The following is a 24,137-nucleotide window of genomic DNA, read 5'->3' as shown; positions in this document are numbered from 1 at the left end:
AAATGGAGCAATATATCAACAAAGGTTTTAATGCATGCCTGTAAGGGACTTCTTTGTATTAGGTACTTTTTTGTTTAAGTCACTCCATCTCTCAGTTCCTGTTAAAGATGGGTTTCTTTTAGAGAGCAATAACAGAAGAATTCTGCCTGTTTTTATGTAAAGTGCCATTGTTCATTGTTGGTGGCCTTAACCATCTGGGGTCTTGGCCTCTCGGAAAGGGTGGACTGGGTACAGACCTTTGGCATTTTCTTGCATAAAGTGCTGCTCTCATGTTTGAACCCGCATTGTAACACCTGTCAGTCTATGATTTTACCACTACACCAAGCAATGGCCCCTTAGTCTGTGTATTAATGAGTAATAAAATAAAATTTTAGAAAGTTGATTAAAACAAGAGGCTAAGGTGTTGGGTAATACTCTATACATAAAAGAACACATCCAAACACAGAAAAGACAAATGGCTACAAAGACTTAAACACAAGTTCTAGAATGTATAGAAGTTTATCCCAAGTAAATACCTTATAGTTTTTACATTCCCAGTAAAGCAGAAAGACACAAATCTTCAAAACCTCATTAACAGATTTGAAGCTAACCACATGCAGGAGATGCACTTGAGACCTTAAAACATTTCCATTTCCTTGGAAGAAAAATGCATTCCTATGTGTGCACTAGTTGCTCAGGGGCCATAGTTGCGTGTGTGTGTGTGTGTGTGTTTAGTTTAAACAAACAGGTTTGGTAGTGACAAGATGAGGGAAATCTGCACATGCATGTGTGTATTTAAACAAACCGGTTTGGCAGTGACATGACAGAGGGTTTGGTCATGCACATAGACAACCAAAGTCTGCACCAGTAAGGAGAGACTTGGTGCAAATAGAAAACTCTAAAAGATTAAGGGCAAGACCAAAGGAAACAGTTCTGAAGTAAGAAATGTTTTGAGGACTTTACAACTTAACAGAAAAATGGCAAGATGGGATTCATGCAGCCAACCCAAAAATAGTTTGGATTAAGAATGAGTCATTTGATAGGCTTTCCAAAATGACACAGGAATCTTCCATATGGTAAGTTAGTTTGGAGGCCAAAAGACCAGGAGAACAGAAGAAGAAGAAGAAGAAAACAAAAAAAAAGAAAAAACAGATGTCATATTTGGAACTTATATAAGAAAGTTGGAATATGCATGGACCCCACAAGCCTAGCCAATCTTTAGAGGAGATCAGAACAAAGAGATTAATGGTTTTATTGTATTGATAGGATCAAAAGTTCAGGCATTTTTTTGCTTTTTTAAAAATTAAATCAGTAATCAAGTAATTTTCTTTTATCCTAATTTTTAGGGTCAAAACTTGTATGCTTTGCTTGATTTTGGTGTCATTAGATAGATTATTAATATTAAGCTACTATTCAAAAACCAAGATCTTTTAAATTTGATCTGTTTAGAAAGAGTTATGGTCATTTTAGTTGTAGGGTGCAAGTCTGTGATGAGATTAGAAAGATTTTATTTTCAGGTTTGTCTTGAAGTTGTTTTTAGTTTGTTTAGCTGCAGTAGAATTAGTAGGGTGTTGTTAGAATTGTTTTTAAGTGTTACAGTTCTTATTTGAGAATCCTGTGGATTACCTACAGGTTTGCCTTAATTTTGCACTAGTTAGCAATTTTGGTTTTATTTTCAGGTTTTTCTTGGAGTTGTTTTTAGTTTGTTTAGCTGCAGTAGAATTAATAGGGTGTTGTTAGAATTGTTTTTAAGTGTTACGTTCCTTATTTGAGAATCCTATGGATTACCCTACAGGTTTGCCTTAATTTTGCACTAATTAGAATTTTTGGTTCAGTTTCCTAGTTGAGTTTGGAGTTTGTAAAGGGAGATGAGATCCAAGCTCGTGTTCATAAATAGTCATTGTAACTGAAATTATAAGAGTATTCGATTAATAAGTTTTGTATAGTATGATTAGTATAAGTTTTCTATATCTTTATTATTTTTTTGGTAGGTGAAATAAAATTTCGTTAAAATAAAATAAAAAAAAGATTACAATCTATTAGGTAACAAGGCATCACCCGCATACAACCAACAAAGAAATCTACCAAAAATTAAAATATTTTTTCCTAAATTACAAATTTGAAAACCCAGAACTTCCCCTTACTTTTCTCCCTTGTCAATTTGTCTGAATTCTGGTAGCACCATGACCCAATCAGCCACAGATTTGCTAAAAGCCGCTACTATCCTGTCCAACCTACAAGTTTTGTCTTCAAAAATTCTTTTATTCCTCTCCTTCAATATATTCCAACATATTGAAATGGAAGGAAACTCCAAATCACCTTCGCCTTCTTGCTACCTCTCAATTATGTCCATGAAGAGAAAGTTTCTGCTGTTGAGATTGGATGAAAATCAGAGACCCCGAACATAGCAGTGAACATTCTCCACATGAAACTAGTAGTCTTGCAAGAGAAAAACAAGTGACTCACATTCTCCTCCTGCTCTTTGCATAAACAGCACCTGTTAGCCATCCTCTTGATTTCAAGTGATCCACAGTCAAGATGCTGTCCATTGCCACCAGCCGCATAAAAGCTTCAACCCTTGTGGGCACCGGATTTCCCCACACACCTTCTAATTTGTTTGAATATGAATTATTCCTGCTGAGAGCTAGATAACATGATTTAACAGAGAATTTTCCATTTGAGCACTCTTTCCACCATTGCTCATCTCTCAGCTGAGATGAAATTTTCACACCTTCTAGCTTCCTCAACAAAGAAATGAACTCTTCCACCTCTCTATCCAGCAAAGGCCTACTGAATTTCGTCCAGCTGATCTCCCCTTCTTTCATAGAAATAGGTAATAGGAACTTCAGCTTCAGCTAACCTATACAATCTTGGGCATAATTCATTCAGCTTTCCTATCCCACACCAATAATCCTCCCAAAACCTGATTCTTGAGCCATCCCCTACCAAAAACTTCTTAGATTTCTAAACTCCCTGTTGAATCTCATAACCCCTTTCCACACACTCACCCCGTATGAAGATCTCACTTCTCTAGGTTCCCAACCAAACCTTACAACCCCATACTTCACCACCACCCTCCTCCACAATTGAGTTTCCTCTCTCCATAACCCAAATCTCCATAACCACTTCCCAATTAAGGCCCTGTTAAAGACTCAATTTTCTAAACCCCAGCCCTCCCCTCTCCTTCGATTTGCAGACCTTGTCCTAGTTCACCAAATGAAATTTCTTTCCCCCTCTCTCCCCACCCATACCCTCCCATAAGAAATCCTCTGAACCTTCTCAATTCTTTCATCCACTTGAGTTGGGATCCTCAGCAAAGACATATAATAGGTTCGTAAGCTTGACAGGATACTTTTAATTAAAGTTATTCTCCAAATCTGCATCCAAATGCATCAGCACAATCCAATAGAACTCCCCTTTCAATATCTCCAACTCTAATCAACAAACTCTTTGAGAGGTTAACCTTCAAACCTTCAATCCAATATATGCTTTGACAATGATGCTCCCCCACCGCCACCCCAATTGAGAACAAACAATTTGTGTGCATTCCAAGGATGTAACCTGATAAACAAGGAAAGGAGAGTTTTTCCCAATTTTCATCACGTTATGTTTTGACAATGATGCTCCCCCCATCCCAATTGAGACTGAGAAATTTGTGGGAATTTCCAAGGATGTAACATGTAAAACAAGAAAAGGAGAGTTTTTCCCGACTTTCATCACATTCAGCTCTAGATTAGACAGTTTAGATTCTCCAGTCAATTTAACTATATGAGCTACTTGACAAATATTAAACAGTCCATATCAAATAGTCAAAGAATTGGTAAGGCATTTATGAAGTATAAGTAAAATGATACTCAATGCTCCTAGATAAGCATAATACGTTTCATACTAAAAATCTGTAAGTTTTATTGAAGCAGCAGATTATATAGGCAAAAGAGAGTACTGCCAAATTTCGTAAATTTAGCTATTGAAATTTTCTATAATTAAGAAGCTTAGAGGAGGTCCAAATAAACTACCTCGATAGGGGAGGAGTCATATTGAAAGTCTCACAGGCCTTCTTACTCTCTTTGAGAAACTCCTCTGCTGCTTGCAGAGCAGAAACAGCCATCCCATGAGATTTCTCTGTGTTCCCCTCATCAAGTATCAAACCATGATAATAGTATGCTGCAGCCTGGCGAAGAAGGAAAATTGCAGTTGCTTGCATAAGACTTACTTCAAACACATAAATATAAAACACAGAAGTGGAAAATATAAATTTTGTATTGAATTAAGAGAAATAAACAATGGTATAAAACGATTAAATAGAAAAAAGAAAGTGCTAGTGCTTAAAATTTTTATGGTAGAACAGCCTGGTTTCAAACTCAATCAACGTGGAAAAGGAGAAATTTAAACAACTAAAACCATTGCCTTCCTCAAACCACTTTCTTGCTAGAATCTCAACTAGACTGTTGTTTCAAACTCAAAATCAGACTGTTCTATTGCAGAAGCAGATTATCTAGGTGACCGAGAGTACTGCCAATCCATATCAATATCTGGATAATTGTAAGCTAAAAATCAGCTCTTCACACAATGGAGGTTCTAATCCAGTATTTTTTGCCACAAGTTTACCAATACCACCTAATCAAAGATATTTTGGAGTATCCTAATGCAACGAATATTCAACTAGACAAATGCATGCATCCTAGTTCCAAGAAAGGGGAAAAAGTAATTTTGGAAATAACAAAAAATATTCCCCATCATCATCATCATCATATTGAAATATTTCAATCTCTTATTTTCAGAACAATGTTCTCAAATCATACGTTATCATAAATCAAAGAGAAGGTTGAAACAAATCAAATTGCAAATTTTACTTGTTAAATGTATTGCTAATCAAGGATCTCATTGTAATTTATGTGGATTACCATTATAAGAGAGCCATACCAGCCCATTTTTTCATTCTTCTTCTCTCTACTTCCTCTTTTTTCTTCTTACTTCAAACCTTTTATGGAAAGATATAGAAGTCTCCCAATAAGTCTATGATACTGATGAACATCGAACATTGCTTCATCTTCACATTTTCCAAGTTTATTTACATGGATCCATAGGGGTCTCAGTTGCTTTATATCCCAACTTCCCAATGTCCTTCAACAAGTCAAGGATATACTTCCTTTGGGAAATAAAAATGCCTTTGTCAAACAGAGCAACTTCAATGCCATGCAAGTATTTCATAGGACCAAAATCCTTAAATTAATTGTAAGGCAATAAATGCCTTCAATTCTTGAATTTCTTCCTTCCAATTTCCTGTAATCACAATACCATCCACATACGCAATCAAAATGGCAGCAACTCACCTTTTATCTTTGTAAACAAAGTGTGATAAGTCTGGCACTGCACAAAACCAACTTGTTGAATAACATTGTTAAATCTTTTAAACCATGCCCTCGGAGATTGCTTCAAAACATATAGAGACTTCCTTAGGTGACAAACCTTATCCTCGTTGTCTTGTACTTGAAATCGAGGAGTCTGAGACATATACATTTCCTCATTGAGGTCTGTGAATAGGTTGATTAATCCTATTCAGTTCTAGATCCAAAGTATGAAGAAGAAGAAGAAAAAGAAAGAAAGAAAAAGGAGAAGAAGGGTTCGGTCTAGAAGAGAAAAAGTCATCTCTCCCAGCCAACCCACTTTGTATTTATATTGTATTGACTGAATTACAAAAGATAGTATTGTCCCTCATTAAGTATGGGACACATAACTTAAACTTAAACAAAACAGACTATTCACTCTCAATTAGATAGACAAAGGACCAAAATACCCTTGTACTGTCAGCTCTAACACTCCCCCTCAAGCTGGAGACAACCCCTTTGTAAATAGATCTGCCCACTGGTTTCCTGAACTCACATGAGCTATAGTTATCACTCCATCGATCACTTTTTCTCTTGCAAAGTGGCAGTCGACTTCAATATGCTTTGTTCTCTCATGGAAGACTGGATTAGAAGAAATGTGTACAACAACTTGATTATCACAGTATAACCTCATGGGTCTATCAATTGAGAACTCCATTTCTTGTAACAAATTTTTCAGCCATACTAGTTCACATGTAGTATGAGCCATAGCCCTGTACTCAGCTTTTGCGCTGCTCCTTGCCACCACTGTTTGTTTCTTGCTCTTCCAAGTTAATAGATTGCCACCAAGGAAGGTACAATATCCTGTAGTTGACCTCCAATCTAACACAGATCCGACCCAATCAGCATCTGTATACCCTTCTATCTCAAGAGTTCCTCCACTTTTGTATAACAAACCACGACCTGGAGCACCCTTCAGAATCCGTGGATGTTGCATAAACTGACTCACCATACTTATAGCAAATGATATATCTGGCCATGTGATAGTCAGATAGTTCAATTTTCCCACCAACCTCCTGTACCTTCCAGGATCATCAAACTCTTCACCTGCATTAATACTTAACTTAGCATTTGGTTCCATGGGTGTTTCAGCTGGTTTGGCACCTAATAGCCCTGTTTCGTCAAGTAAGTAAAGGATATATTTCCTTTGACACAAGTTAATTCCATGCCTTGACCTTGCAGCTTCTATTCCCAGGAAGTATTTCAGCTTACCCAGATCCTTCGTGTGGAAGTGATCCTGCAGGAAATTTTTCAATATATCAATCCCATTGTTGTCATTGCCAGTTATGACAATGTCATCCACAAACACCACTAGCAAGATTTTCCCATCTTTTGAGTCACGGCTAAACACAGAATGATCTATTTGACACCGCTTCATGCCAAAGTTCTTCACTACTTCACTAAATCTACAAACCGCACACGTAGAGATTGTTTCAGCCCATAGATTACCTTTTTAAGTCTACAAACTTTACCATCCTCCCCCTGAGTAACAAACCCTGGTGATTGCTCCATATATACTTCCTCAATTAGATCACCATGCAAGAAGGCATTCTTGATGTCTAGTTGCAAGAGCGGCCAATCATACATTGCTGCTAATGAAATTAATACCCAAACTGAACCAATTTTAGCCACAAGAGAGAATGTCTTCGTATGGTCAACACCATATAACCGAGAATAGCCCTTAGCTACTAACCTGGCCTTTAATCGTTCCACACTACCATCTGGAAGATACTTCACTGTGTAGACCCACTTACACCCAATAACATGCTTATCGGGAGTGTAGTAAGTTCCCACGTGTGATTGTGTTGTAAAGTAGATAATTCCTCTTCCACTGCTTGTCACCACCCTGGAAAGGTAAGGGATTCCTGGACAGTCTTAAGAGTGGAAATAGAGAATAGCAAAGATATAAAATGGCGATGGGAAGAAGAAAGGTGAGCAACCGAAACATAATGAGAAATAGGATGAGATGTACAACTACGTTTACCTTTCTGCAATGCAATAGGAAGATCAAGGTCAAAAGGAGGAGGTGCAACCACAGGATCTGTCAACAAGGTCTGAACTGGAGGAGGGGTCGGTGCTCTTCTGTGAGTATACACTTGTGTTATTGGTGGTCTTTCAGTATTAGCCTACACTGGAGAAGGTGGGGATGGAACAGGAACCATGAGAAGGGGGTCCTCAACTGGAATAGGAAGTGGAACCATAGGAGTAGGAGAAGGAACCTCAGTACTTGAGAAAAATGGAACTGACTCAAACACACAAAGGACCGATGAGATCTAGGGTTATAACACATACCCTTTTTGGGTTCTGGAGTATCCAAGAAAGATGCATTTGGTAGCACACACATCTAACTTGTCTAAACCAGGTCCTAAATTCTGAACAAAGCAAACACAACCAAAGACTCTAGGAGTAAGAGGGAATGGAGAAAGAGTAAGGAACAAGGCTGAGAAAGGTGACTGACTTCCAAGGATGGACATGAGCATCTAACTGAGGAGGAAACATGATGTCAGGACAACATCACTCCTAAAATGCTTTGGGATATCCATATCAATCATAATGGACCAAGCGGTTTCAAGTAAGTGTCGATTTTTCCATTCAGCCACTCCATTCTGTTGTGACGTATAAGAGAAAGAAGTTTGATGACTTATCCCATGGTTCTCTAAGTATTCCTAAAATGGTGTTGATGTGTATTCTTTTGCATTATCCGAGTGAAGAATTTTAACATGAACTCCAAATTGGGTACGTATTTCAGCATAAAATTTTTGGAAAATAGAGAATAATTCACTTCGATCTTTCATAAGATAGAGCCATGTCATCCTTGAAAAGTCATCAACAAAAATTACAAAATACTTATAACCATTGTATGACACCACTTTATTTGGACCCCAAACATCTGAATGAACTAAAGAAAAATGACTCAAGACACAATTATAAACTCTTGGACTAAAAGAGACTCTATGGTGTTTCCCAAACCGACACGACTCACAATCCAATGGTGGAAGATGACTTAAGGACAAAACAAGCAACTTCAGAGCCTTGAGAGATGGATGACCAAGTCTGTAGTGTCATTGGAGAGGAATAAGAGATGACTGAAAGGCTATTGGCGGGCCACCATCAAAGTAATACAATCCACCTGCTTCATGCCCTCTACCAATCTTCATCCCCGTCTTGAGATCCTGAAACACACAAGAAGAGGGATAAAAGGTTATAGAACAATTAAGTGACTTGGTTAGTCTACTAGCAGACATAAGATTAAAAGGGAACTTAGGTACATACAAAATAGAGGATAAGGATAAGGAGGTCAAATCAACATCACCAACACCACAGATGGGGGAGGTAGAACCATTAGCAAGAGTAACTGTTTGGGAAATAGAAGATGGGGAAAATGAAGAAAATATATCTAGAGTCCCAGACATATGATCCGAGGCTCTAGAGTCAATGATCTAGTGTGAGGGTTTGGAAGCCAAGAAAGCCATACCTGAATGGGCAAGAGTAGCTGCATTCTGCTAAGAGGATGTCTAAAGGAACTTCTCATATACCTCACGTGGTATACTCACCATTTCCTTCCCAGAAGCACCAGTAGATGTGGAAGGAGTCTGATTAGTATGCTGGTTTTCACTAACTGTACCACTACTACTAGTCACAACATGATTAGCCCAAGTATTGGGTGGACCATGTAAATCATAATAGAACAGTATGTCCCTATAATCCACAATATGTGCATTTTCTAGTTCCTTTATTTCTTCCTCTACCACAACCTCCCCTGACTCTTGACCTCCACTACGGCCACTAGAACAATTAAACATAGGACCACCTCGGTTTCATGGAAGCCCACGGCCACCACTTCCACCACCTCTATTTCCATAACCTCTCCCTCTAATCACCACAAAACCAGATATGTCCGAGAGAGAGGAAGACTCTGTAGAATCAATAGAAATCCTCCGAAGACAGGCAAACACTTCTTCAAGAAAGGGGAGAGCAGACCCTCCTAGTATTTGTGCTCGAACAGGTTCATATTCAGCCTTTAGACCCACTAGAAACCTTGTTACATCAAGTTGCTCTCACTGTTGTTGCTGAACTTGAACATCTGGGGTCAGAGGATGATATACATTAATCTCATTACGGAGATTTCTCATGCTTGCATAGTATTCTTCCAAGATTGGGTTACCCTGCTTTAGATTAAAGTACTCTTGGTAAAGCTGATATACTCTAGTGTTATTATCTTGGCCGGAATAAAGTTTCTTAGCATGGTCCCAGATTTCCTTAGTTGTATCCAGAAACATAAAATTTACACTAATTTTAGGTTTCATGCTATTCCACAACCAGGTCATAATCTGTGCATCCTCCTGTCCCAATCACTAAACCCTAGAGAATCAGAGGGGGGTTTCTCCTCTCTCACATGTTTCGCCTTTTTCTTGGCTCTTAAAAACACCTCCACAGATTTGGCTCATGGCACATAGTTCTCTCATTTAACTTAATAGAGGTCATTTGAACATTTAAGTAATCAGGAGAAATCATAACACCTTCCTTATTGTCACTACCATCTCTAGTTGATGCCATCCTAACTGATTCACCTCACTTCACAAAGAAATCACTATTAAAACAAAGGAGTCATGCTCTACTATTCAGCACCACACCACACACTACACAACAAAATATAATTATGACCACACTGTTGTTTTCATGAATTCAGCACCCGAAAACCCTACTTTCAACTCATATATCCAAGTATAAACAGAAGGAAAAGAGGTTCATATGCATACCTACCAATCCACACTACCACATAAATGAAATCCAGACCAAAAGGAAGTAGCTGCAGTCCACTATTGTCCGAATAGAAATTTCTGTTCACACTTGTCCACAACCATCCCTCTTCGTATCATCAAGTAGAGGGTATTTAGTACACCACCACCGCAACTAGAGGCATATTTACCTCCAACAACAAAAAACGACCACTCCTTTTTGGCCCTTTACCAAACTTCCAATCTGTCTAAGAGTTATTCAGAAAAAAAAATATATATATATATATGATATGGTGATCCTAGGAAGATGGAAGGCGATGAAAGATTAAAAATCGAAACTGGCTTCTTATTGCTTTGATACGATGTGAATAGGTTGATTAATCCTATTCAGTTCTAGGTCCGAAGTATGAAGAAGAAGAAGAAGAAGAAGAAGAAGAAGAAGAAGATGAAGAAGAAGAAGAAGAAGAAGAAGAAAGAGAGAAAGAGAAGGGTTCAGTCTAGAAGAGAAAAAGTCATCTCTCCCAGCCGACCCACTTTTTATTTATATTCTATAACTGAATTACAAAAGACAGTATTGTCCCTCATTAAGTATGGGACACATAACTTAAACAAAACAGACTATTCACTCTCAATTAGATAGACAAAGGACAAAAATACCCTTGTACTGTCGGCTCTAACAAGGTCATTGTTCAAAAAGGCAATCTTCACATCTAACTGATGAAGAGGCCATGAATAGTTGATGCTAGAGATAACAAGACAGAATTCATCCTGACAACGGGAGCAAAAATCTCGCTATAATCCACACCATGTGTTTGAGAGAATCCCTTTGCCACCAGTCTTTCCTCACACATTTCAATAGATCCATAAGTTCGATGTTTTACTGTAAATACCCACTTACAACTGTTAGAAAGTGTATGCCCTTAGTTCCAATCAGAATTATGTACATTATGACATTTATTGTAAATGAATAAAATACATATTTGATTCATGTTATTATGGTGTGTTTCTGTGTAATACCCTTAAACTGGACACATATGAGAGTCATGTTAATTTAGAATCTTCATAGCCGTTGGATAGATCTAGGGAGATTTATCCTACCAAGGCTAACACTGATGTGCCGCCAAATTGGTTAGCGTGGCTTGTCTCAACTGCCAGGGTGAGACCTGAGGTACATGCAGTGTGGGTTTTCTTGTAACCCTGAACCGGACCAAAATTCCAGTATTACCCTGGACCATGGAGATAGATGGGCAAAACCGGAATGTTACACCTGACCCCTAGACTCGATTATGATACTACACTAGGTGTCGGAATGGGCTGTCTTTGATATGCCAATCAGTGAGATCCTTAGAGGGGGTCAAAACCTGGGTATGTTGGGACAGTCCGAGAATTCATCTGAGTGGGTGATCATAGTGACAGGATCAGCCCCTTTGTCGGACAAAGTGAATGGTCGGGGATGCACTCCCTCTGATGGAAACCTAAAACTGTCGGCAGTCGATTTCAACCGTTGAAATTTGTTTTTGCAAAATATATTTACATAGAGATATACATATATATATATATTATGGTTTCAAAAAGGTTTCCAAAGGTTTTAATTCACAGGATCCATGTGAGTAGAGAGTGCAGCACTGTTCCTTGCAGCCGAGGGAGAGGTCCTCTCTTGTCGGGCAGTGTTTGATCATTATGGGCTGAGAGGTTAAGTTTAAGACCATTGAGGGTAATACCTAATGGGCTAATCTTGCATCTGCCCACAGTCCTTGGGTTTTTATAAGGTCGCTTGACCCAATGACCATTTAGTGTAAATGTTGAGCCCATTAAGAGCCCCTGGTGATGGACTCAGGGGTTCACTGTCTCATACAGTGAACTTGGCCAGGCTTTGTAACAAAGGCTGGGCTGAACCCATGTGGCTGATTGTAGATCAATGTTTGGGTCCCACGCCATATAAGGATAGCCAACTGGGCAACAGATTAAGAGGTTAAGTGAGCACATAGACTTAATGGGCCTAAAGCCCAATTCAAACTGGCTTAATAAAATTAATTAAATAGGGGGCAGTTCTGGGATTTGGATCAGTAGATAGGATAAGGGATTATCCCTATCCATTTAAAGAGTCCAGATCCAAATAAAGATTTGGATCAGAAACTTCTAATTTGTTTAGAAAGGCTGATCTTTATCTACAAATAAGATAAGGAATTATCCTTATCTCTTAAAGAGAGTCAAAATCCAAATAAAAGATTTGGATTAGGAAACTCCTAATGGAATTAGGAGATCCTCTCTTTAAGGCTATAAATAAAAGAGCAGGCGGACCTCAAAACACACTTACAGTCTGCTGAATTACAGAGAGAGACAATACAGTTTGACTGCTCTTGTCTTCTGCTCTTTTCTTTCCTGCTCTTGCCACCCCTACCCAGTTCGATCTCCACCAATGGGAGTGATCAAGAACGGTTCTTGATATTGCCTTTTGCTAGAAGAGGCAATCTGAAGTCGTGCTCACCAGCCCTCCATCATATTCTTGTTGAAGAATTCAGTTCTTTCTAAAGAGCCGTCCTGCTGATTCTGCTTCGCCTCACACCATGTCATCTTCGGTGGAAGCAGTCTTTGGTCTTCTCCTTGGGCATGAACACCTTCATTGGGGGTTTACTATTACTCCGTATCAGGTATATCCCTCTACTCCCTTTTGGTTTCAGATCTGGTCCGGTTTGGTTTCAAGATTGATCCTTGAAAATGCAGTTTTCTGAAATAGGGAATGCGATTCCCACATGGGAGAAAGAAATTTTTTAAATTTCGCCCAACCTTCCTACAGGGTTCGGCCATCCATATGATGGATCTCTCATCATTTTCAACAACCCATTGGTTTCTTTCCCTTTGGAAGATTAAAAAGGTCCCATGTTGCTTCAAAAAACTTCAATACATAATAAAAACTAAAAGGATTCAAAGAAATGACAAGAACTGATTAAATAATAGTGGCAAGCATGGTATAAATAGGTAGGAAATTGGAATTAGTATATATTAGCATGAAAAAACAATATAATAAAGGAAGCACTGTATATAATGAAAGATACCTTAGCTTCATTGTGTTTCCACTTGACATAGAGTTGATGCTTTTCACCCCAACCATTTGCTAATGGAAGATTGATAATGTTATCCTCAGCCTGAAAGAAATAGAGATAATAATTAAGTTCATGGTGGGAACACTACATCTTCATCTTTCAGAGACTGATAAAACTGAATATAATGATCAATAATAGAACAGAAAACACTGAATAGGATAGACAGCTTTGATCTAATGTATTCCAGACATGCACTTAGCTAATGCAGTAATTCCCAATCCAGACCTGAGAAATATGTCACAGGGATGGGAGAGTCTAACCAGGTTGTACAACAACTAGAGCCAGGTAAGTCAGTCAAGTGACGTTCCTAATGAGAAGTGACATTAAATACATTCACAAGCTCAGAAAAAATAATTGAAAAAAAAATTGAGATACTAGGCAGGTCAGAGATCTAGGTAACAAATTGTAACTCCAAATATTCAACAAGGCCCTTATTCAACTGTTTTGCATCAGCTAATTTGACTGTTTATTAAATTGCTAGTAAGTGGCAAAAGTCCAACTTTATTGGGGGAATAAAGATGCAAGTATTAAGTTTCCTGACTTGTAATTTCCAATACTGCCAACTCATCGTGGGGGGTGGATATGGTTCTTCAAATTATAGCCTACTTTAGTAGCAAGGCTGGATAACTTTTATTGACAGTAACCAATGCCAAAAAAAATCCATCATCATTCCTAGCAGTAGGTAGTCTAGAAGATAAAGCAAGATTTACAAATTACAATGGATAAAGAAACACAAATCCAGAATCAAATCATATGTGTATGAGGAGCAATTAAAACAACAAACAGACAAGTGACAAATCATACAATAGATATTGGAAATCACCTAGCAATGCAAATGCTAATAGATATTCCATTCAACCAAATGAATCAGAAAATTTGGCCTAAATTTTGAAAGGATCAACATCAAAAACAGTTGTGGGAATCTGTTCTTTATATAGTTCTTTTATGCCAAGCCAAACTAATTTGGTATCGGGAATAAAAAACATTATTTATTGATCAAAAATAAATAAATAAATAACATTATTTCATCTATGATACCATGAGATGATTTCAAGGTTTCCTGTAGTTCCATTTTTGAATAAGGCCTCAAAATGGAAATGTGGATCATTGACTTGAATAATTTCTTTTTGTTTCTTTCTTTCTTTTTCTTCCTTTTCCTCAAACAATCACAACCAACTCTGTTAACAGAACTCTAATAAATTCAAGAAATGACACTTTTAGCTTTTCTGTATTTCTTTCATCTTTCCCCCACTCTTCTTAGTTCTACATATCTTCTGCGCTTCTTTTTATTTTAGCTTAACTATTTTATATAAAATCATGATTCAACCAATGTGGGTTTACCTTTTATTGATAAGTAATTCAACCAGTGTAATTAAAACATCACCTAGGCATCAACTATGCAACTGCTTAGGCATTTTAGAGGTTCATTAGGACCATCACTATGCAACCAGATCGGAAAGGAGTATAGATATAAGCATCCTAATGGAGGCAAGTAACTAATTCATCATCATAATTATCATCTAAGCCTTGTCCCAACCATATGTCCAGCTAGGCGAGTAACTAATTATATTCCCTTTATATATTGACGAGTGTGCACCCATTTCAGCCTAAGTGTATTGAAAAGAGAAAATAATTTATGTTTATTGGTAGTTTTGGGAAGTATGTTTTGTCTGATTCATGGTAGGCTATGTGTCTTTTTCAGATTTCTGACAACTTATGAGGGGTAAATAGGTTTTTAACAATTAATAATGTATCTAGACTGACAAATACAAGAACAACTGACGGCTTCAATATAGTTTTCTTTTCTTGTATAAAGAGTTTCTATCTACTTTGTTCTCTTATATCTATCTTCTTTTCTTCTGTTTCTATATTTTATCAAATATATTTCTGAGCTCAAATTGGTATCAGAGCCTCTCATCTGCTGTATTTGTTCTCTTCTACAAGCTCAAATCCTAGAAACCATATGATTTAGGTCATGAGTCAAGTGGTAAGTTGAGAAACATGAGAAAAGAAGTTATGAGCATCAGGATCACCATATTTCGGGGGATATTTGAAGTTTTGTTTTTCAATTTTTTACTACCCTGTTGAAATAGCAATTTCAAGCTTGGTTTGAAAGTTTGAACAATCATCATCATCACCATCATCCAACCTTGTCTAAACTTTATGGGTTGAGCCACACAAATCTTATCTTGCCATTCCATTCTGTTTAGTGCTATATCCATTGTTAAATTATGAGCGCTTAAAATCAGTTATTACTACTTCAACCCTAGTCCTTTGCTCTGCTCCTAGCCCTTCTACCCCTTCAGCTTGCTACAGATTGCTTCTCCTTTTTGAAAGGTTCAGCAATATTGTTCAAAAGTTTGGTTTTAAATAGTCTCATTCTAATCATATATTGTTTATCAAGTGAACTGAGGATTTTCTAACTTCAATAATTTATATTTGTAGATATAATAGAGTGATCAAGGAATAAACAGCCTAAATTTTGCAAGTTCAAGTACATTCTAGCACATCAGTGTTTGAAATTAAGGACCCTAGTTACCTGAAGTATTTCTTGAGTATCAAGGCTGCTCGATATAAGAGGGGAATCTTCATTTGTTAGGAAAATATGTTTTAAGCTTGTTGAAGGATATAGGTAAGCTTTGAGTGAAGCTAGTAGATACTCTTATAGATCCTAAAGCAAGATTAATGACAATGAGGGATAACATATTAGTGAAAAAGAAGCTTTTAGATGTTTGTGGGTTAATTGCTCTATTTGTGCATGAGACTAGATATAATCATATAATAGTTTGATAACCCAATATGCATCAATACAAAGGTTCCACATAGTACTGTAATCAGATCAGATTCAAAATTGATCCAACTACATACGCATCCACATCCAATTATCAATTATATAAACTTTATATAATTATATAATATATATACATAATTATACTACACATATACATAAATAATAACTTTTATTGGACTTGAATTTTAATCAGATCAGATGGGATTAAATCTGCATCAATCTGATTAATAACTGGATGCAAGTAACATCCAAACCGGGGATTATCGAATTCAAAGCTGAATAGGGTATCAGACTTTTGGAGTCCATCGACGTTCCTAGTTCCACACTTAGAGGCAGATGACCATATTCTCTATTATTTGAAGAACTCACATGAAAATCTTAAACCAGAAGCTTATATTGATGTAGACTGAGTTAGTTGTATGGATGATAAAAGGTCCGCTCCCAATTATTGCAAATTTGTGATTAGGGATCTTGTAATGTGGAGTAGTAAGAGGCAGTCTGTTGTAGCGGCCTAGTGCCATAACAAATTATCATGCTATGGTGCATGGTGTTTCTGAGTTACTGCATCTAAAAACTCTAAGGTAGTTGGGTCTGTGTTAATGGTCCCTTAAGATTTTATTATGATAACAATGAATCTATTAATATAGCTCATGATCCAATACAATGTTACTGGAGAAAACATATTGAAGTAGATCAACCTTTTGTTCAAGAGAAAACTTCTTGTGGAGAGGTTTGCCTACCTTTTGTAAAAATCTAGTCAATAACAAGTTGATATCTTCACTAGAAGGTCCAAAACTACATTGAAGATAATCTTGGCAAACTGTGCATGAATAGCATTTATGCTCAGCTTGAGAAGTGCCTAAAGGGAAAAAAAAAATTATCTTAGTTGATGGTTTTAGGGGTTATTTTGTCCTTATTAATGGTAAGATATTTATGTCTTTTTTATACTTAATGTAACTAGATTTATAAATACAAGAAAGAGAAACCAATAGCAACAATACTGTTTTCTTCTATCTAGAGTTGCTTCTCTTCTCTTTCTTTTGTATCTCTCTTCTTCTCTTCTATTTTTATTTCTTATCAAACATGTTTTCTGGTTACAAGTAAGTGTATGTAAACCTAAAGGTTCATATTCTTAATCCTTCTACACATGTTTTCTCCCTTAACATAGGGAGGTCATTCATAAATCATGTATTTCTGCAAATCAGGTAAAGTTGCCATTTTTCATCATTTACTGATTCAACTTGTGGCTTAATATTTTATGATTAATATGAAATTTCATAAAACTATTCATAGTCATTGTGCACATTAAAAAATGTGTATAGGGCAGCCCAGTGCACAAGGAAGGGACATATGTATGCAGCCTTACCCCTGCACATACAGAGAAGCTGTTTCCAAGATTTGAACCCTAGTCACCCAGCTCGAAAGGGAGCAACCCAACCGTTGTGCCAAGACCCACCTCACATTAAAAAATATGTATATATTTACTTATCCATTTTTGTGACATAGGAATCTACTCACCTCACCTGACCAAATGGAGTTTTCAACAAACAGATGGAAATGCATGAAGACCTTGAGATTGTTAAGAGTTTCATCAACAATGAAAATAGGGTGTACCATACCTGATGCCAGTACTTCACCATCTCACATGCAAGTCTCCGTTTCACTGCCAGTGTGGCCTTGGTACTATCAATCGCCATTCCTAGTTGAATATCAACACCCTATTTCATACATGATGAAAAACATTAGAGACAATGAAGACAATAGGGCCATAACATCTATTGATGTTATCTCAACAAACAAATAAAAATTTAGCCGGTTTTATGAAGAATGAAAAATGCATGTAAACAATATATAGCTCATAGCATGTACCATCAGTAATTTCATAAAAAACAACATTAGTCCAAAATAATGGGAAAAAACAAACCAAAAGAAAATAGTGAATTCTAAGCAACACTAAAAGAATCCTCAAGCAATAAATCAATATTTTTTTACTTGAACACCTAAAGAGCATCGAGTTCAACCTTATGGTCGCATATGTAGAACGGTCTGATAAGCAGCTAAATTGCCAAATTAAGTTACCTTTCAAATTGTAAATAAAAGGAAACAAGATCATCAATTGACTGATGTTGAATAGTCAACAGTAGAATTGAAATTCAAGAAGGTGCAAGCCAAGAAAAGGTAGACATTGCTGCAAAAGGTAGATTCACACTCATGATCAGCTTGAGGTCAAGGTTGAAGACAATGTAGTGGTTGAGTAAATTGAAGTTATGAGGCAAGCTGTTGATGTGGTTGCAAGTTGCAACAACAAAGTCTCATATTGAAGATGTTAATGACAGTGTTTTAAAAGCTCACCTGGAAACGGAACCACTTTTCAATCCAAGTGGTGGATCAGAGGTTCAATCATCCAGGCCAAAGAGGTCACTAATGATGTCATAAACAAAATAAAAATATGTACAAGTAGATAAAATATACAGAATACAGAAAAAAAAAACAAAAACTACAGAAAATACATAGAACAATCAGGTTCTGCCGCCCCCCTCATTGGCTTTTATATACGACATAATAAAAGAGGGTACAAAGACCAAATTACCCTGTCGACTGTGACAAATAGAAAAAACAAAACAGCAGCCTGGAACAATTAAAAATAAAGATGGGGAGCATATAACTGCATATAGAAAATATATAAATAAACAACTAAGGGGGTGTTCCATTGTGGGGTTGAGAAATTGGGTGGTGTGTTTTCAACTACACCACAGGTGTGGTGTGGTTCACACCATAGCAGAATAGGCGTTCTTTACTGCGGTCAAAATTTACTAGCCTAAACCACACCACCCCTATATACAAGTGTTCTACAAAGTGTTGTGTGGTTCAGGCCACACCTTGTATTTTGATTCCGTCCATCTCACATACACAATGTGAGGTGATCTACGTCATTGATCAAGAGTAAAATTTTTTGGTGTTTTTAGGCAAAACGCAAATCAATAGTATGAATTAATTTAACATGTGATAAAAATAAAAAAGAATCCCTTTGATATTATTAAAAAAAAATAAAAACTAAAAGTTAATATTGATTAAAATTTTAAAAACATTAATAATAATTAAAATAATTAAACAATAATAATAATACTAATAGTAAATTTAAAAAAAAACTAATATTGATAAAAACTAAAAGTAATATAAAAATATAAAATACATACATAAGAGTAGTGTTTTAAAAACCAACCTGGAGGCCAAACTGTTTTTACCTCCAGGTTACGAGTCACCAGTTCGACCATTCTGGTCAAATGGGTCAGGTCGTTCCACATTAGCAATACACTAATTCATACATGTATATATATATATATATATGTGTATATATATGTGTATATATATGTGTGTGTAGTGTGCAGTGTTTTAAAAGGCGTGGGAGGCGTACACCCTGAGGCGTATGCCAAAGGCGCTAACACCTCTGAGGCATATGCCTCAGGTTCAAGAGGTGTACGCCTCTTGCGCTTTTTTCATGAGGTGTACTAGAGGCATACGCCTCATGCACATCTTATATAAAATGACAGGAAAAAAAAAAAGAGAAAAAAAGGAAAGGAAAGGAAAGGGAAAGAAAGGGAAGGGAAAGAAAAAGAAAGAAAAGAAAAAAAAAAGAGAAAAGGAAAGAAAAGAAAAGAAAAGGAAAGGAAAGGGAAGGGAAGAAAAGATAAGGGGAAAGAAAGTGGTTTGTCCCTTGCCTCTTCGACTGCCCAGACCCCCCCTTTCAACTAATGTTATGCATCTTTATTCTTCTTAATATAAAAGATTTTTATTAAAAATAAAGAAAAATGAGATCCCCCCTCCTCTTAAGGAGGCTTACGCCTCCTTGTGTTCGGGAGGCTTACGCCACTTGCATTATGAGCTACGCCTCATGCCTCTAGGTAGTAGAATGCCTCGTGTCACGCCTTCACGTTTTAAAACATTGGTGGTGTGTATATTGTTGGACAATTTTTGTATGCCCTTAGCTTCAATCAGTTTTGATGTACTTCTGATATTTGGTGTAAATGAATAAAGTGCATGTTTGATTCATGTTATGCGGTGTGTTTCTGTGTAAGACCCTAAAACTGGATACTTATTGAGACTCGTGTTAGTTTTGAATGTTCACAGCCGTTGGATAAGTCTGGGGAGATTTATCCTGCCAAGGCTGACACTGGTGTGCCACCAACTGTTGGGGTGGCCTGTCTCAACCGCCAGGGTGAGACCCGAGGCACATGCAGTGTGGGATTACTCGAATCTTTGAACTGGACCAGATTTCCGGTTTTTCCCTAGACCTTGGAGATTGATGGGCAAAACTGGAAAGTTACACCTGACCCCTAGACTCGATTATGATACTTCACTGGGTGTCGGATTAGGCTGTCTTTGATGTGCCAATCAATGAGATCTGTTAAACTTCGGCCTGCCCTAGAAGTCTGTTTTGTTTGTTAGCTGAAAGGTAAAGTAAACAGCAAGAAGGAAGAGAGAAAAGAAGAAGGAAGAAAGAGGAAGGAGAAGAGAAAAAGTCTGGTTCGAAATTAGGAAAAGTCAACCCTAGTTTCGGCCAGACCTGTTATTATATTATTAATGTAATTGGAAATGACATAAGTGCCCTTATTTAAGTAAGAGGCACTCGAACTAACATAATAGTACACATCAGCACTCTCAATAGATACAAAGACCGAAATACCCCTTCACTAACACTCCCCCTCAAGCTGGTGAGTATATATCATATAATCCCAGCTTGTTACATATGTAGTCCACTCTCCCCCGACTCAAACCTTTTGTAAACAAGTCTAGCCACTGATTTCCTGTATTAACATATGCAGTCTCTATCACTCCATTCAGCACCTTCTCTCTCACAAAATGACAGTCAACTTCGATGTGCTTGGTTCTTTCATGAAACACCGGATTGGAAGAGATATGAACCGCCGCCTGATTGTCACAATAGAGCTTCATTGGAGTACTGATGTCATATCCTATCTCCTGTAGAAGGTTCCTTAGCCACACCAATTCACAAGCAGTATGTGCCATGGCCCTATATTCTGCTTCTGCACTACTTCTTGCCACAATTGTTTGCTTCTTACTTTTCCACATTACCAAGTTACCCCCCAGGAAGGTGCAATAGCCTGTGGTAGACCGTCTATCAGACATAGAACCTGCCCAATCAGCATCGGTGTATCCTTTTACTTCCAGTTTTCCACCACTTTTGTATAGCAAACCACGGCCAGGAGCTCCTTTCAAGTACCTCACAATCCTTAGCACTGCATTCCAATGTGGGACCAAAGGTTTCTACATGAACTGACTCACCACATTAACCGCAAATGAAATATCTGACCGAGTAATGGATAGGTAGTTTAGTTTGCCTACAAGACGTCGGTATCTGCCAGGGTCTTCAAATACTTCACCTATATCACTGCTCAGCCTCGTATTTGTTTCCATAGGTGTCTCAGTCGGTTTAGTACCCAACAAACCTATTTCTTCCTGTAAATCAAGCACATATTTCCTCTGACACAAATTAATGCCATGCTTAGATCTTGCTACGTCTATGCCCAAAAAGTATTTCAATTTGCCAAGGTCCTTTGTCTGAAAGTGTTCCTGTAGAAATGCCTTCAATCTGTCAATGCCCATTTTATCATTCCTAGTCACAACGATATCATCTACATACACCACCAGTAGTATTTTACCTGCCGGAGAGTCATGACTGAAGACAGAGTGATCAACTTGGCATTGTTTCATACCAAACTTCTTGACCACCTCACTAAACCTACCAAACCATGCTCGAGGGGACTGTTTAAGTCCATATATAGCTTTCTTAAGTCTGCATACCTTACCATCCTCCCCCTGAGCAACAAACCCTGGTGGTTGCTCCATGTAGACCTCCTCGAGCAAATCGCCATGCAAAAAGGCATTTTTGATATCTAGTTGATGTAGAGGCCAATCATACATAGCTGCAAGGGAAATGACAACACGAACTGACCCTATCTTAGCAACCGGGGAGATCTATGTAGTCAATGCCATAGGTTTGGGAGTACCCTTTTGCAACCAGTCGCGCCTTCAGGCGCTCAACACGACCATCTGGCAAGTACTTAACTGTATACACCCACTTACAACCGACAGCCTGCTTCCCAGGAGGAAGAGTGGTGAGGTCCCAAGTGTGATTATGATGTAGGGCAGAGAGCTCTTCTTCCATAGCACGGCACCACTCTGGAGAGGTAAGTAAGGGAAACAAAATTGGAAATAGTGTGAAGGGTGTAGGTGCATTTACCTTTCCGTAAGGCAATAAAAAGATCAAAGTCGGAGGCTGGTGTCGGATCTGGAGCCGGATCTGTCGACGGTGATGAAGCCGGAGAAGGCGTAGCCGGTACACGTGGGCGATGTGTATACACATGACGGATAGGTGGACGGTCAACGGATGGTGGCACCGGAGGCAAGGACGTAGGCACGACTGGAACCAGAGGAGGAGGATCAGCCACAGGAAGGGGAAGAGGAGGAGGTGATGTGGAGGAAGCAGCATCATCGAACCCCACGAAGAACGGAGTAGACTCGAAGAAAGTGACATCAGCACATACCAAAGAACGACGAGAACTGGGATGGTAACACTTGTACCCTTTCTGAGTCCGGGAATAGCCAAGGAAGATACACGTGGGCGATGTGTATACACATGACGGATAGGTGGACGGTCAACGGATGGTGGCACCGGAGGCAAGGACGTAGGCACGACTGGAACCAGAGGAGGAGGATCAGCCACAGGAAGGGGAAGAGGAGGAGGTGATGTGGAGGAAGCAGCATCATCGAACCCCACGAAGAACGGAGTAGACTCGAAGAAAGTGACATCAGCACATACCAAAGAACGACGAGAACTGGGATGGTAACACTTGTACCCTTTCTGAGTCCGGGAATAGCCAAGGAAGATACACTTAAGGGATCGTGCATCTAACTTGTTAGTCCCGGGACCCAGATTATGGATGAAGCAGACACACCCAAATACCCGAGGAGGAAGCGGAAACGGAGACATGTTGGGGAACAAGACACTGAAAGGAGAACGACCATCAAGAATAGATGTGGGCATCCGATTAATTAAGAAACAAGAGGTGAGCATTGCATCACTCCAAAAGGGTTTGGGAACATTCATGTGGTACATGAGTGAGCGTGCCGTTTCTACAAGATGTCGGTTCTCTCTCAGCAACCACATTTTGTTGTGAGGTGTAGGTACATGAAGTTTGGTGTATAATGCCATGTTGGTCCAAGTATTCTTAAAAAGATGAAGACAAGTATTCACAGCTATTATCAGAACAAAAAATTTTGATGTGAACATCAAATTGATTGCGGATCTCAACATAAATGTTCTGGAAGATGGCAAATAATTCACTTCTTTCTTTCATTAAATAGAGCCATGTCATTCTTGAAAAGTCATCAACAAAAATAACAAAATATTTGTGTCCATTATATGACATCACTTTATAAGGACCCCAAACATTTGAATGAATTAAAGAAAAAGGACTCGACACACGGTTATCAACCCTAGAACTAAAGGGAACACGATGGTGTTTCCTAAATTGACACGACTCACAATCAAGAATAGAAAGTTGACTCAATGAAGGGACCAAGGACTTCAACACTTTCAGCGAGGGATGACCAAATCTACAATGCCACTGGAGAGGAGAAATAGAGGATTGAAGGACCGTTGACATTCTTCCACCACCATCAAGATAATACAGTCCACCGGCTTCATGCCCTCCACCAATCTTCATCCCCGTCTTGAGATCCTGAAAAACACACATAGAGGAGTAAAATGTAACGGAGCAATTAAGGGACTTGGTCAGCTTACTAACAGACATAAGATTAAATGGAAGCTTAGGTACATATAAAACAGAGGATAGTGACACAGGGTCTAGGTCAACATTACCAACACCACGAATAGATGATGTGGAGCCATTAGCAAGGGTAACAGATTGTGATGTTGAACAATGAGTGAGAGATGAAAACACACCTAGAGTTCCTGTCATGTGATCGGAGGCTCTAGAGTCAATAATCCAAGGGTTGGGTGTGGATGTCAAACAAGCCATACCTGTGTGTGCAAAGGTAGCTATGTTCTACTGTGACGTGGATTGAACAAACCTTTCATACTCATCACGAGGAA

General features: G+C 38.2%; 1 protein-coding gene across 3 annotated transcripts in view; it reads right to left on the bottom strand.

The window, feature by feature from the left end:
• The window catches only part of LOC104590772 (uncharacterized), a 49,788-nt gene that overhangs the window by 3,291 nt on the left and 22,360 nt on the right, over positions 1–24,137 (bottom strand). For 2 of the 3 annotated variants that reach the window (XM_010249517.3, XM_010249516.3), the window contains exons 9-11: positions 17,620–17,718; positions 13,162–13,251; positions 3,996–4,150 (exon numbers count right to left, since the gene is read on the bottom strand). In XM_010249517.3, coding sequence (XP_010247819.1) covers positions 3,996–4,150; positions 13,162–13,251; positions 17,620–17,718 — 344 coding nt within the window. Of the gene's footprint in view, positions 1–3,991; positions 4,151–13,161; positions 13,252–17,619; positions 17,719–24,137 lie in introns of those variants that run through there. The other variant, XM_088903040.1, reaches the window with a different exon arrangement.

Source organism: Nelumbo nucifera, chromosome 4 (genome assembly GCF_055504915.1).
Source record: "Nelumbo nucifera cultivar China Antique chromosome 4, China Antique-T2T, whole genome shotgun sequence".
NCBI lineage: Eukaryota > Viridiplantae > Streptophyta > Magnoliopsida > Proteales > Nelumbonaceae > Nelumbo > Nelumbo nucifera.
Note: the sequence above shows the minus strand (reverse complement) of the source record. Positions and strands in the feature narration are given on the sequence as shown.